Genomic DNA, 15,462 nt, shown 5'->3' with positions numbered 1-15,462 from the left:
ATGCTTTATCCTGTAATATTAATACTATTAATAGTGGAAAATAAACACTAGACATCTTTTGAAGGGATAAAAGTTCAAAACTAAGCACATTGCTAAGGTATTTTGGCCAGACATGAAGCTCTTGGGGTGGTAGTAAATGGTATAAACCTGGTGCGCCCGTAGAGTAGAGGAATGGCTCAAAGTATCCATGCCTCTGTCACTGTACAGGAATCACAGCGGACCCTTGTGCTTCAGCATGGTGTGATGTGGGCAGATGTCTCTTCCTTCTGTTCTCATTGCGTTTTTGGTCATTCCTTGGGAGAGACTAAAAGAACACACAGGAGCGTGCAAACACCTAGTGCATCATCAACGGTTTTAAAGTATTTAAAAAAAAAAAAAAACTTGCAACAAAATGGTTACTCACAAAGGTAGACCACCATCCAGTGCGGGAGTCGTGTGACCTGACAGTACCATTGTGCCATCTGACCTGTTTCTGGAATGGTCCGCCTTCTTCAGAGCTAAGAGCACACATGTCAGTTTTTGACAAGCAATTGTGTGAGTGCTGCTGCTGAGTCTGCATCCACTTCTATAGGCTGCCTGCACACAGCTGAGGGTTTTTTTTTTTTTTTTTTCCTCACAGCGAACAGCGGCTCAGATCCGAGGACGAGTCTGATCACCCATCTGAATAAGCCTTTAAAGCAGGGGTATGTAATTAGCGGACCTCCAGCTGTTGCAGAACTACAAGTCCCATCATGCATAGCAAGACTCTCACAGCCACAAGCCTGACACCCAAAGGCAGAGGCATGATGGGACTTGTAGTTTTGCAACAGCTGGAGGTCCGCTAATTGAATATCCCTGCTTTAAAGCGTATGTCGAGCCAATGAGTGGGAAAGATGAGAACTCCTGTCAGGATTTTCCTACTATCTGGGCCTCTGTTGGTGATCTATCCTCAGTTCATGCCCTGATGACAACAGTTTCACAAGACAGGAAGTGAGGGAAAATCTGCATCGCATATTCGAAGCATCCTGCTGCTCTTCTAATGAAAAGTTGTGTGGTGTGTTTTTTTTTTTTCTTTTTGTCTGTATTTCTGTGGGAGGGTTGCTGTCACTTTCTGCCTGGTAAAAAGTTATCAGCAGGACAGCAAGTGAGGCCATATCTCTAAAACGTAGCCTTGTATAGCAGTGAAAGGCTGACTGGCGGTCTATTCCTTTTCTACTCAATACAAATCTAAGAGAAAAAGTTTTGGCTGAACATCTGTTTTAAGTCGTCTGATTTCATCTTGCAGTATACTGGAATGTTGCACTAATACTTTGGTTTTCTGGGTAAACCAGTGAGTTATCTGCTGGGACTTGTAGTTCTGAGGTAGCCAGAGAATTAACTGTGAAGTGCATTTCAATTACACATATGTCCTTGCACGCTGTTTTTGGGTGTGTTGTATTGCTTGTCTGGCTCGGCCTTCTCTACCTGGAACATTGCTCAATTGGGCACATTTCTCCAAGTCTAATATTCTTGTGTGGAAAATTCTGTAATGCGGCACTTACAGAGCCTCATAATGGCCGGATTAGAAAGGTACGGCATGTAACAATGTATTTGGCAGCCACATTACAAATGTTCACTGGAGTCCAGAGAGTTTGGCCCAGGCAGTTGTTGCATTAAGAAAAGCTAAACCTCTCTTGGTGATGTAAAAAATAAAGGGCTACATTTTAAAGTGAAAATAAACCCAAAATAAATCATTTTTACTATACTGCAGCTTGCTAGTTCTTGGATCTGGTGACTGTATTAGTTTTCTTAAGTATTTCTTTTGTTTTCACCTGGTGATACTGAAAGTAAGTCTGCAGTGCATACTAGCACATTATGGGATAAACAGGCACTTTAAAGGTTACACAAGCCTACAGTCTTCCAACCTGATGCTGACTCGGTGTCTTAAGCTATGGAACATATAGTATCTCACTAAAGTGAGTAAACCCTCACATTTTTGTAAATATTTTATTATATCTTTTCATGTGACAAAACTGAAGAAATTACACTTTGCTACAATGGAAAGTAGTGAGTGTACAGCTTATATAACAGTGTAAATTTGCTGTCCCTTCAAAATAACGCAACACACAGCCATTAATGTCTAAACCGCTGGCAACAAAAGTGAGTACACCCCTAGATGAAAATATCCAAATTTAGGCACATTTGGCCATTTTCCCTCTCCGGTGTCATGTGACTCATTAGTGTTACAAGGTCTCAGGTGTGAGTGGGGAGCAGGTGTGTTAAATTTGGTGTTATCACTCTCACTCCCTCATACTGGTCACTGGAAGTTCAACATGGCACCTCATGGCAAAGAACTCTGAGGATCTAAAAAAAAGAATAGTCAAAGATTATAAGTTAAGAGTTATGCCAGGAGATTAAAAGCTTGTAAGTAGCTGTGATCAGTGGAAGTGAAGGCTGTGTGAGCTGGGACTGGAGGCTTGTTACCAAACCATCTGTAGTCCCTATAGGAAACCATCTACAATCTGGCTTGTGTTCTCTGTATTACTATGAAAGTGCTTAAAAAGAGAAAGAAACCATATTAAAGGTGTGTTCAATGTTGAGAAAGAATCCCTTGCTGTGTATATCTTTTATAGGAGCCGGATCCAAATAAGGGTGCTTAGTTTTGATAGACTGACACTGGTACCAGTTTTCCCCAACAGTAACTCCAGGATTTCAGAGCGTGCCCCCATACATCGGCAATAGCTTTTAATCGGTGCAATCTTAGTTTGAGTGTGCCCTGAGTTGTATCATCAGCACCCTTGAAAGCACCTTCTGGGATAAAGCCTGGCACCAACACACCCACTCCTGCTACAGTGTGATTAAGGACGTCTTGGCTCAGCCTGTCTCGCACAGTATGCAGTTTGCGTAGTGCTTATTTTTGGGTGAGACGTGTCTGGGCCTGCTGTAATGCCCTAGTTTAGTTTGTTGGTGCAAATCCTCTAAATATGCATAGAGGATTTTGAACTTTGATCAGCGGGTGACATTGGGGTTGGTGCAGCTCTGCATAGAAACCAATCTGATTCCAGGTTTGTTTGTTTTTTTTTTTTTTTACGCCAAAGCTTAAAGTGTTACTAAACCCACAATGGTAAAATCGGTCTGTATATGCAGCATAGCATGCTTGGTATACTCATTGTGGAACTTAAAGTGGGGTTCCACCCAAAAAAACAAAAAAATACCTGAAAAATTCTAAAAAAAAAAAAAACATTTGGATATTTTTTTTTTTTTTTTTTTTTTTTACTTACCTCTAAATGCCTGTTGCTAGGTGGTCCCTCGTAGTCTGCCTCTTCCTTTGCCTGGGCTGGTGACAACCCTTCCCCCTCGGCACAGGAAGGGCTCGGCTCTGCTCCCTCCCTCCTGTCAATCATCTAGGACCCATTACAGGTCCCAGGTGATTGAGCGGCCAATCATGGCGCGCTGCGCCGCTCGCGCATGCGTTGTGGGTGCCAGGCTGTGAAGTCACAGCCTGGCGCCCACAGTTGAAATGCCGGCGAGCGGAGGGGGGGGGGGACGAGCGGGGCTTCGATCCCCTGCATCGCTGGACCCTGGGACAGGTAAGTATCCAATTAAAAGTCAGCAGCTGCAGTATTTGTAGCTGCTGACTTTTTTTTTAATTTAATGGACCCCCTGGGTGGAACTCCTCTTTAAGGGGTTAATCCTCTGCATTTTGTAAAAAGGCTGTTTTTATCCTGAATGCGTAGATCCTCCATCCCTCCTGCACTGTCTATCTGGGGAAGGCCAGCTAACACAGGCAGAGTAGCCGACTTGCACATGCTCAGGTGTCTTTTATGCTGGAGAGAACAGTTAAGTTACTTGTTCTCAGAGATAGCCAGGTCACATGATATTGACATCACACATGTGGGCGTGTATACAGGCTGTAGTGGATATCTCCTCCTTCCTGAAGTCTCAGCGCTGGAGAAACTGCAATTTATCATGTAACCATGGTATACAGATCATCCATAAAGTTATATAGTGGCAGTATTTTAATGTAAAAAGATTTATAAACTGTGGTGGGGGGGAGGAGCGGATGAACTGTTTTCATATTACTCGTTTTTGTAATCAACAAGCTGAAGTTAGAAGCTGATTGGCTACCATGCACAGTTGCACCAGATTTTGCACTCCAGTTTGAGTAAATCAACCCAGGGGTGTCCCGAAAATAGGGAAGCTTCTTCTTTTATTTTTTTTTTCCAGGTTGCCTATCAAAAGCAGGCCTAAGTCCTAATACATTCCTGGTGTAAAAAATGACTTCATAATTCTTTTTCCACAGACAGAACAATCAATGTTCCTACCAACCAGGATTCTGCTTAGGATATGTTCTGCTATTACCAATATAGCTAAAGTCTATCCATGTTTGGGCAGAGTGGGAATGATAGGGTGTAAAAGCTCTGACCGCTATCCAGTGGTAATGATTGTGTTGAGTGTCTGTTTACGGCTGTTTTACTTTCTTGTCATCATACTAGGTATGGAGAGAAGAACCCCTCTTTTGTGGTGGCCAGCTTTGACAGCAAAGATGATGAAAAGATGGAGATTTCTCAGAAAGTGAATTATGCCATGGACAAAGTTACATCCGATTACCATTCCGGATCTTCATCAGAAGACGAAGTGTATATAAGTCATAAAACCACCCCACCCACTCCAGTAATACCCAGAACATGTGACATCTACCAGGTATTTGAATGAATCAGTCTGTTTGTTCTGTTTTGGTTCTTTTTTTTTTTTTTTTTTTTTTTTTTGCATGCTTGGGGGTCATTGATCTAACTATATAATCACCTTAGGGAGGGGCTAAAGGTGAGCTACATAATCTTAAACTAGTTGTGTGACTAGTTGGTTGTGTTTTTGTTTTGTTTTTTCCCCTGCATGATAACACTATAATCAAGTCCATACTCAAATCTTTCATCACAAATGATGCTTTAACTTTTACACGCAAAGCTCCTAATTTTACACTCCAGTCAGTTTTGGATCCGCAGTCCTCGGCCCACCAAGTCTGTTTTCGTGTTTTTTTTTTTTTTTTGTTTTTTTTTTTTTTTTTGTTTTTTTTGTTTTTATTACATACCTACCTTACACCTCTTTCACACTGGGGCGGCGTTGGCATTAAAACGGCGCTCCTTTTAGTGGCGTTTTAGCGCTGTTTAAGCTGCACTTTTCGGCCACTAGCGGGTCGCTTTTAACCCCAAAGAAGGGCTTAAAAGCGCCCGCGTTGTGGTGCTGCCGAAGCGCTTTTGAGGCGTTTTAAAAGCGTTGGCCATTCATTTCAATGGGCAGGGCGTTTTGGGAGCGCTAGATACAGCACTCCCAAACGGCCCCAAAGATGCTGCTTGCAGGATTTCACCTGACATCCCGCAAGCGCACCGCCCGGTGTGAAGTCACTGAAATGAATGGGAGGTGGTTTTCAGGCGCTATTTCTAGCGATAAAATGTCTGAAAACTGTCTCATTGTGAAAGGGGTCTTACTTTCTTTCAGCTGTCTGCTGGCCAGTCCAGTGACATCTACTTTGGTGTTGAGCAATCCTTACTGAAGGATGCTCACATAATATGTGCAGTGCTGCAGCGGCACTCCCCTCCTCCCCATTCAGGTGTGTCCCATGACATCCTGGGCTCAGCGGAAGTAGGTTCAATCCTGGCTTCTACCTGGCAAGTACAGCATTTCGTTTTGTGGACTACTTTCCCTTGCAGTAAGGCTTGATAAAAATGTGTGTTTTACAGCCAGCCACTCGTGTGAAAGGGTCTATATGTACGTGGGTGGAAGGACTGTGTACGCAAAAAGATGGACACCATCCCCCAAGTATATATACTTGAAATAAAGCAAAAAACAAGCTTTCAAAAATAGGAAGTTTGAGTCGGGAGATGTAGTGATTGTTACTTCACACAAAATATGAAATTGCAAACAAATACAGCTTTAGTAGTACAATAAAAAACATAAACTGGTTAAAAGGAGTCCATATCCTAAATGTACAGTCAAAATGGTATAAATGCAGAGTGAGGTGGATCTAGTGTGAAAGGGGCCCTAAACTAAGTGCTTTCTGGACAGCAGTAATGGCTCCCCTGCAACTTACAAACAGACGGTGTAAGACCAGCATGACCCAATTACACTACCCCTAAACGTATTACTCCAATCTAGCTAGCTGTTTGATCATTTCAGAGCAGTTTGGACCCTGTTGAGCATATAGGACCAAATGGCTGATGGTTCCTTTCAGTTAACTGCCCCATCATTATTGCATAGACAGTGCCTGCCAACATTTTTAAAAACTTCGCGAGGCATTATAACTCCTGCCCTCTCCATGAAACCCTGTCCATAAATTATCCACATTTTAGGCAAAATGTACCCCGTTTACAGTAGAATACAAATAAGGTGCCATGGCTTTTTAGGGCACAATATTTGCACAAATATTAATCAAAACAATATTTGTTTTTAAAAATCCCTAAAATCATTATTAGCCGATAAAAACACAATACATTTTACAAAATTCCTACTAAATATAAAAGCTAACCTGTATTGAGTTAATAAATTAAATATTTGTAATTTTTAAATTGCGCCTTTTTGCAAAATAGTGAAAACTGAACGTATGCAAAAATGTATATAACCACGTTTCTCTGACAATCTGAAGGTTCGCTTACAGCTTTCAGAGTTTAATGACCCCCCCCCAACCATATATTTTCTGAAAGCATAGGATCAGTAGAATAAAATAGGTGCTACTGGTTTGGCCCAACGATATTTGTGCAAATGTTTATCAAACAATATATTTGCGAAAAATGTTCTAAAATGTTTTTCGCAGATATTAACACAGCAAATCTTACAAATTTCCTTCTAAATTACTACTAAATATAAAAGCTTAACCTGTATTGAGTTAATGAATAACAAATATTTTTAAATTTTCAGTTGCACCTTTTTGAGAAAGTGAAAATCGGACATAGGCAAAAATTTCTTTAAAATCGGGAGGTTTTCCTTTTTCACTTGCAGCTTTCAGAATTTGTAAAGGACCCCCCCCCCCCCCCCCCAAACAATACATTTTCTAAAATGGCCAGTAGACTAAAAAGCTAAAAAGAAGGTGCTACTGATTTTTAAGGCACTGTGATATTTGCGCAAATGTTTATCAAAACAATATTTTATCTAAAATGACACTAAAATCCTAAATGGTGGATTCATACATGGCAAAAAGTACAAAATTCCTAGTAAATATAAAAGTTAAAACTGTGAGTTAAAAACAAATATTTGTAGATATTTTAAAATTGCACCTTTTTGTGAAATGGTGAAAACCTGAAGGTACGCAAAACTGTAAATAAAAACAATTTACTCTAAAAATCCAGAGGTTACCATTTTTCACTTACAGCTTTCAGAATTTGAAAAGACCCCCCTCAAAGTAGACCTTTTCTGAAAGCACATGACCTGTAGAATAAAAAAAATGCTACCGATTTTTTTTTTTTTTTTTTGGGCCCCGCAAGACTTGCGCAAATGTTCATATCGCTATTTTCACTAAAATACACTAAAATCATTACTAGTGCACATAAACACAACATAACTTACACAATTCCTGCTAAATTGCTACTAAAGCATCATTCACATGTGGCATACTAAAGTGTACGCCCATGGAGGGCCATGTTTTCCCGCACAGGTGTTCTGCGCAATCATGTACATACAGTCCCATTTATGTCAATTGGGATGCAATAGCTGCACAGGCATAGCTGCTGTTTCCAATCTGACATCCGTGTGGGTACACCACCCAGAACGCAGAGAGTGTTAGCTCAGGGCCATGCATGTGGACCTACATGGATGTAAAATTGGGAGCAACAGCTCTATTCGTGCAGTTGCTACATCCCAAATGACATCAGTGGGATTGCCTGCACAGAGATGCACGGAACACCTGTGTGAACAAGGCTCCATGTGAAAGGAGTCTTACTGGGTGCGGCCGGTCCATTAGGGGGTGCAGGGGCTCCGCCCCCCTGCAGGGTGTTGGACTGGTACGTTTTGTATGAGGTGTTTTTTTTTTTTTTTTTTTTTTCCCCAAGCCACCAGATTAGAACCTGAGCTTCTAATTGGTTTCAAAAAGGTTGGGCTTGGGATGCAGAGCACTGCACCCCAAACCACCCACTTGTGACAATGGTGAATTAATATTCGCTATTGTCTTCTGCCTTCTCCTCTCGGAAATCAGGACAGGAGGCAGATCAGGTTGGCCGGGAGGAGAAACCGCGGAGAGGTGAGTGCGGGGGCCATTACCATGGAGAGGCTGAGTGTGGGTGTACCTGGGGGAGGGAGGGGTTGTCTTATTATATTTTTTTTCCTTTTTTTTTTTTTTTTTTTTATGGGGGGGGGGGTGTCTGGGGCAATCATATTTGAGGTTAATAACTCTGATCAGCAGGTTGTAATCTGAATTAATTAGAATTATAGAATTGTTCAGCAGAGTCTGCTATAATTCTGCTATAAGTTTATGGTCATTCAAGTGACCATGAGCTTATAGGAGGGAGAGAGATGAGGTTCGTACGGCATACAGGCCTGGCAGTGAAAGACATGTACATTTTCTTCTATAAGGCTGGTGTGTAGGGACACCCATTTACCACACTGGCCACAAACAATTTTTGCACTCTTCCATTATGCACTTTACTGTGCGAGGAATAGTTAACGAGCTGTGCAGCAAGTGGAGCTGAGGTCATGTTTAAATCTATCATATCTTCTCATTTCCTTGTTTTTTTGCATTTGAATGTCAGGCTCATTTTGCTCCTAAGCAACAGTAACTGGTTCTAAAATAAGCTGTATGTAGAGAGGACTGCCTTTGTACAGCAGTGTGGTGTGAGGCTGCCACCTGGAAAGAGCTTGGTGTAGACAAATCAATTCCTAATGAACACGATTCTGTATCCTGTAACCATAAGAAATCTGATGTACATGTTGGACATAAGAGATCACTGAAGGGCATCATAAAGGGACCCCTGTAGTGGCAGAAATATGGGAATTGACATTGCAGACTTGTCTTTGAAGGGCGAAGCTTCAGGGCTGTTGGACTTATCCTTGCTAAGCCCTTGACCTGGAACAAGCATATGTATATTAGGTGGTAGGACAAATATGATATACAGTTGTGGCCAAAAGTTTTGAGAATGATAAAAATTAATTTTCACAGTCTGCTGCCTCAGTTTTTGAGATTGCATATACTCCAGAATGTTTTGAAGAGTGATCCGATTAATTGTAATGTCCCTCTTTTGCCATGAAAAGGAATTTTAATCCCATAAAAATCTGCACTGCATTTATGAATGCTTTAGTGTGCCCAAGAAAGCCCAGCAAGCGCCAGGACCTACAGTTGATTCAGCTGTGGGAGATCGGGGCACCACCAGTGCAGAGCTTGCTCCGGAATGGCAGCAGGCAGATGTGAGCATCTGCATGCACAGTGAGGAGAAGACTTTTGGAGGATGGATTGGTGTCGAGAAGAGCAGCAAAGAAGCAACTTCTCTCCAGTAAAAACATCAGGGACAGAATGATATTCTGCAAAAGGTACAGGGATTGGACTGCTGAGGACTGGGGTAAAGTAATTTTCTCTGATGAACCCCCTTTTGCGATTGTTTGGGGTATGGGGGGGGGGGACTTGTCCGGAGAAGAAAAGATGAGCGCTACCATCAGTCTTGTGTCATGCCAAGAGTAAAGCACCCTGAGACCATTTCATGTGTGGGGTTGTGTCTCAGTGGGCTCATTTACAATTTTTGCCTGAGAACACAGCCATGAATAAAGAAACAAAAACAAAACATCCCCAGAGAGCAACTTCTCCCAACCATCCAAGAACAGTTTGTTGAGGAACAATGCCTTTTCCAGCATGATGGAGCACCTTGCCATAAGGCAAAAGTGATCACTAAGTAGCATAGGGAACAAAACATCAATTTTGGGTCCATTGAAACCCCCCCCAATTGAGAACTTGTGGTCAGTCCTCAAGAGACAGGTGAACAAAAAAAAAAAACACAAATTCTAACAAACTCCAAGCATTGATTATGCAAGAATGGGCTGCCATCAGTGAGATGTGGCCCAGAAGTTGTTTTGACAGCATGCCAGGGCGAGTTGCAGAGGTCTTGAAAAAGGATCAACACTGCAAATATTGACTTTTGCATAAACTTAATCTTAAATCTTCTTAAAGTGGAGGGTCATCCTGAAAAAAAAAATTCACCAAAAACCCTAAAAAAAATAAAATAAAAAAAAAAATTTTAAACTTACCTAAACACTTGTTGCTAGGCAGTCTTCCTAATCTGCCTCTTCCTATTCCGTGGCGTGTTCTGCTCCTCGGTGAGCGGCCCCGTTGTCTTCTGGGAACTGTGTGGCTGTCTGGCTCCACTGCCTGTTTCCCTTACTTAGGATGGCGGTGCCGGGACCCGAGAGCCGTGGGACGGGTCGGCCTCGGGCAGCCCACATTGCGGGCACCCAGGACAGGTAAGTACTTATTTGAAGTCAGCAGCAACAGTGTTAGTAGCTGCTGACTTTTATTTTTTTGTTGTTCAGGGATGGAATCCCGCTTTATTTTGTCAATAAAAGCCTTTACACTTATGAAATGCTTGTAATTATACTTCACACTTATGAAATGCTTGTAATTATACTTCAATATACCATAGTAACAACTGACAAAAAAATTGAAAACCACTGAAGCAGCAGACTTTGTGAAAATCAATAATTGTGTAATTCTCAAATTTTGGCCACGGCTGTACTGGTAGAGTGGTAGATTAGGTGGTAGGACATATGGTGATATGCACATGCATGTTCAAGGTCCGTAACCAACAAAGTTGTGATGGAAGGATCAAGATGTTATTCTTGGAGTTTGTACCATCAGAAACCCGTAATGGGTTATTTTTATTATATTTTTTAGAGCTCACTACCCCTGACCTGCATACTATGTTGAGATTACATCTGGTTGCTACATGAAAGACCATTCCTATAATGGAAACTTCGGTGACCTCATTTACAGGGTCTCTCACCAAAACAAGCTGGGGGTTGGGCAGCCTTAAAAAAATGATCTATACATACCTTTAATTTGGCCCATCGTGTGCTTCACTGCTTCCTGACAATGCAGGTACTCAAGGAAATTAAAGTGTGTGGCATAAAACCAAACACATCCAAAGGTTTAGCTACTGCTAGCTGCCAGGGAGCACTGAAGCAGCGGCACATAAAAAGGCCACAGGAAAGGTAAGTGTAGCTTTTTTTTTTTTATTTTTATTTTTTTTTTCAGTCTGCGGTGACTGAATAAGAAGGGCAAATGCCTGCTCATCATTCTGACCCTTTAGTTCCATTACCAGTCTGCATACCAGTGTTCTGACTCAAAATCTTTTTTTTTTTTCAAAATCTTGAAGACGAAGCTTAGCCAGCATCTGTCTTACTAGTTTCCTTTTACATGCTTGTTTTTATTTTCTGTTTTTATCTTTTTTGTCCAGGTGCCTGAATTTGTGCCACAAATGACTCTCCCTACTTGGAACAAGAACCCAAAGAGAAGGCAGAATTCCCATTTCCAATATCAGCCACAGTTTGTGCCTAGCTATCAACAAGGAAGGAATAAGGTATATGGGCATGTACCATGGATGCCGCCTATGATGCAGAATGAACAGAACCACTGGACTAATCTACATATGCTGAGTGCTCACCGTCAGTGCATGGCCTAAGGATGAAGTGTAGTCACAATATGGATGGGCGTGTACACTTGTGTAACACATAGGTTAAAATGCTACCGTATTGTGTTGCCCTAAGTGCACTTCTTTCCAGAGCAATTAGAAACCCCCCTTTTTATTTAGCACTTTCTTTTGTAGTACATGGAGGTGTTGTGTTTTTTTTTTTCCTCCTCCAGCAACATATAACAAGACTTTATTTTGCTAAGGGCACCATCTTCTTGCCAACTGTAATACTGCAGTGGTTGGACTGTAGTCGTCCTGCCCGGGGTTCCAGTGGCTCCTGGATTACTGCAATGATGTTCCAAGCAGAGTGAAGATTTCTGTCATTCAGTCGCTTTATGTCTCATGTTAATGCAAGGAATTGTCCAAACTGCAGAACTGTATGTTGTCACCATAGAGATAATGTGTAGTTCAGGGTGCATTCACTATACCCTGAATACATCTCTATGCATGTATATGCTCGGAGTCTAATATTGATGCTGGACCAAACTGCATAAGCATCTTCCTTTTTTTTTTTTTTTTTTTTTTTTTTTTTAACAACATTTGTTGCACTTTTTGTATAAGTAATTTGATAAGCACTCTTGGGGTTCTAGTGAAGTGCCTGGGTATTTTTTAATATTTATATATTGTGACTTGCACAAAATCATGTTAATCAATTGTTGTCCTGGAAGTTTCTATACCAAATATTTATTTTCAAGCTCAATTTAATATTTTATGTATTAGACTAATAAATGTCATTTTATTGTAATAGAAATAATATAATAAAAATAATGTATTGCAGCAACATTGAACCATGTTGAAATGATTGAGCAGATGTTACAAAGATGCTAGTTGTATCATATTTATGTATTTTTGTAACACGCTGATATAATACTACATAAAAGTTATTGAAATAACACCGCACATCCTGGATTGTGTATCATTTCTCAATTTCCAAGCTATGAGATGACATCTTCAGTACTACTAGTGAGCTTTACATCAGATTTCCAGCCAAAAAAGATCTAAAATGACCCAGCTTTTGCAGTATTTGCCTTTTTTAATCTATAAATTTCCCACTTAGTACTTTTTTTCTGCCATTAGATATCCTCAGTTTGTGTCTACCCCCAGCCTGTGACTGGACAGTAAAAGATGCAGCAAAGTGATGAGTTCAACTCTGTCACACTTTCTCTTTCTTTCAGCATGCTTCTTGTCAGCACATGAATGGATTGGCCCCTTGTACTGTTTCTTCCTCACACTCCCAGCTGTACAAGGACTGCAAGAGGCTGGTACTAGGTCAAAGTCTTTACATTGCTTGCATTTATTGATGTACAATTACCAGGGTTGGGTTTTAATGCAGCCCTGTAATCACTAATACAACACCTACCCTTTCAGTGCACCTTCTCCATACCCCATTCCCCCTCTGCCTTTGCACTGCAAGGGTCCGTGCTAGTTGGGTCTAGAGGGCAGAGCAATAAGGTATAATTGCAAAAAGGAAAAATACTGCACTTGTCAGCTACCAAAATATTGTTCAAGCTGCAAACACATTAGTAAAATATTGGTCACCAAAATAGAATGAATATACACAAAGTGCACTGTAAATCATTAGCATCAACAAACAATGTGACAAATTAAGTGGGGAAAAAAAGTTGCAAAGTCCCAAGTGCACATAAATAAACACTCCTTTAACAAGTAAAAGTGTGATTCTTATCACAAATCACAGGTGAAACATGATCAATTCCCTTCACCATAGAGGCCAACCACCGACAAATGGACAAGGTGTGCGCTTACCATAAGGCCAGGACACACTAATTGGCCTGGCAAACACAGACAACACTGGTCTGGGAGAGCAAAAGATCCTTCCATGAAGGCTCTGGAGACTTTAGACTTTAACCACTGATGACTCCCAAGGTTCCACCCCCATTGTCTGCTGACAATACAAGCTGGTTTGACTCCTAGAACATATGTTCTCTTGGGTTCAAACTCTCTGGTAAGCCTGCACTTATCCTGGTGGTGGCACTATCACACTGGTGTTCTTACCCTCCATCTACCCTATTGGTTTCATACACGGGGACTAAGACCATCCCACTTCAATATGGACTATGATTAATCACCGCATATTGTGGACACTTGCAGATTACTAGAGACTTTATTTTTATACTATTTTAATTTAACTTATTTCATCTGTCTCTTTTAACATAAATTTTCATCACATGTGTTTATACGTATAATTTACTACATTATTTATGTTCATAACATTAACTACGGTTATTTAATTTGGCACTTCAGCGCTACACTTTGATGCACCAGGACACACTAATTAACCACTTCAGCCCTGGAAAAATTGGCCCCTCAATGACCAGAGCACTTTTTACAATTTGGCACTGCGCTGCTTAAACTGGTACCCTGTTTCCCCGAAAATAAGACCTAGCGTGATAGTCGGTGATGGCTGCAATATAAGCCCTACCCCCCAAATAAGCCCTAGTTAAAGTCCTTGTAGGTCTTATTTTCAGGGTAGGGCTTATTTTAAGGGAAACAGGGTAGGGCTTATTTGGGGGGTAGGGCTTATATTGCAGCCATCACTGACAGTCACACTAGGTCTTATTTTCGGGGAAACAGGGTAATTGCGAGGTCATGCAATGCTGTACCCAAATGTAATGTGCATCTTTTTTTTTTTCTCCACAAATAAAGCTTTCTTTTGATGGTATTTGATTGCCGCTGCGATTTTTTTTTTTTTTTTTTTTTTCTCCCTCTCGTGATATAAACGTAAAGACTGACAATTTTGAAAAAAATATATATTTTCTACTTTTTGTTATGAAAAAAAAAAATCCAATAAACTCAATTTCAGTCATACATTTAGGCCAAAATGTATTCAGCCACATGTCTTTGGTAAAAAAAAAAAAATGTCAAGCTTATATTCAGGGGTTTGTGGAAAAGTTGTAGCGTCTACAAACTAGGGTACATTTTCTGGAAGCTTTTAGTTTGACTGCCTCATTTCTTGAGGTGCTAAAATGGCAGGGCAGTACAAACCAACCCCCCCCCCCCCCCCCCCCATGACCCCATCTTGGAAAGTCGATGCGCCAAGGAAGTTGAGTCTGTTGAATAATATATTATAAATATATTATAAAATATATATATATATATATATATTATTTTTTTTTTTTTTTGTCACAAGTGATTAAAAAAAATGACAAATTACACAAAGTTGTCACTAAATGATATATATTACTTAAACATGCCATGGGCATATGTGAAATTAAATTACAAAATACATTCTGCCGCTTCTGAGTACGAGGATATCAGATATGTGAGACTGTTTTTGGAGCCTAGCTGTGTACAGAACCCCGAAAACCAATCACCACCTTTAGCCTTTCTAAGGGCGTAAAATGGTGATTTCACTACCCATCAGTTTTGGAGGCCATGAAATGTCAAGATGGCACAACCCCCCCAAATTACCCTATTTTGGAAAGACACTGCTGAGAGGAATGTTGAGTTCATTAAATATTTTATATTTTGCCACAAATTTCGGGAAAATTAAACACAACGTTTGTAACTAAATTTTATATGTTGTTCAAACATGTCATGGGCATATGTGGAATTACACCCCAAAATACATTCTGCTGCTTCTCCTGAGTACGGGGATACCACATGTGTGAGACTTTTTGGCAGTCTAACCGCATACAGGACCCCGAAAACCAATCAACGCCTTCTGGCTTTCTAAGGGCGTAAATTTTTGATTTCGCTCCTCCCTACCTATTGCAGTTTCGGAGGCTATGAAATGCCCAGATAGCACAAACCAAATTACCCCATTTTGGAAAGTGGACACCCCAAGCTATTTGCTGAGAGGCATGTTGAGTATTTTGCAGATCTCGCT

At 40.8% G+C, this 15,462-nt stretch overlaps 1 protein-coding gene across 1 annotated transcript in view; it reads left to right on the top strand.

Moving 5' to 3' along the window:
* BTG3 (BTG anti-proliferation factor 3) overlaps positions 1-12,141 on the top strand; it is a 58,966-nt gene extending 46,825 nt beyond the window's left edge. The window contains exons 4-5 of the mRNA XM_073617067.1: positions 4,455-4,662; positions 11,382-12,141. Of these exons, the coding sequence (XP_073473168.1) occupies positions 4,455-4,662; positions 11,382-11,606 (433 nt within the window). The 3' untranslated portion in view covers positions 11,607-12,141. The remainder of the gene's footprint in view (positions 1-4,454; positions 4,663-11,381) is intronic.
* Positions 12,142-15,462: the final 3,321 nt, after the last annotated feature.

This window comes from Aquarana catesbeiana, linkage group LG02 (assembly GCF_042186555.1).
Source record: "Aquarana catesbeiana isolate 2022-GZ linkage group LG02, ASM4218655v1, whole genome shotgun sequence".
In the NCBI taxonomy this organism is placed as follows: domain Eukaryota; kingdom Metazoa; phylum Chordata; class Amphibia; order Anura; family Ranidae; genus Aquarana; species Aquarana catesbeiana.
The sequence above is the reverse complement of the archived record's forward strand: the minus strand, read 5'-3'. Positions and strand labels throughout refer to the sequence as shown.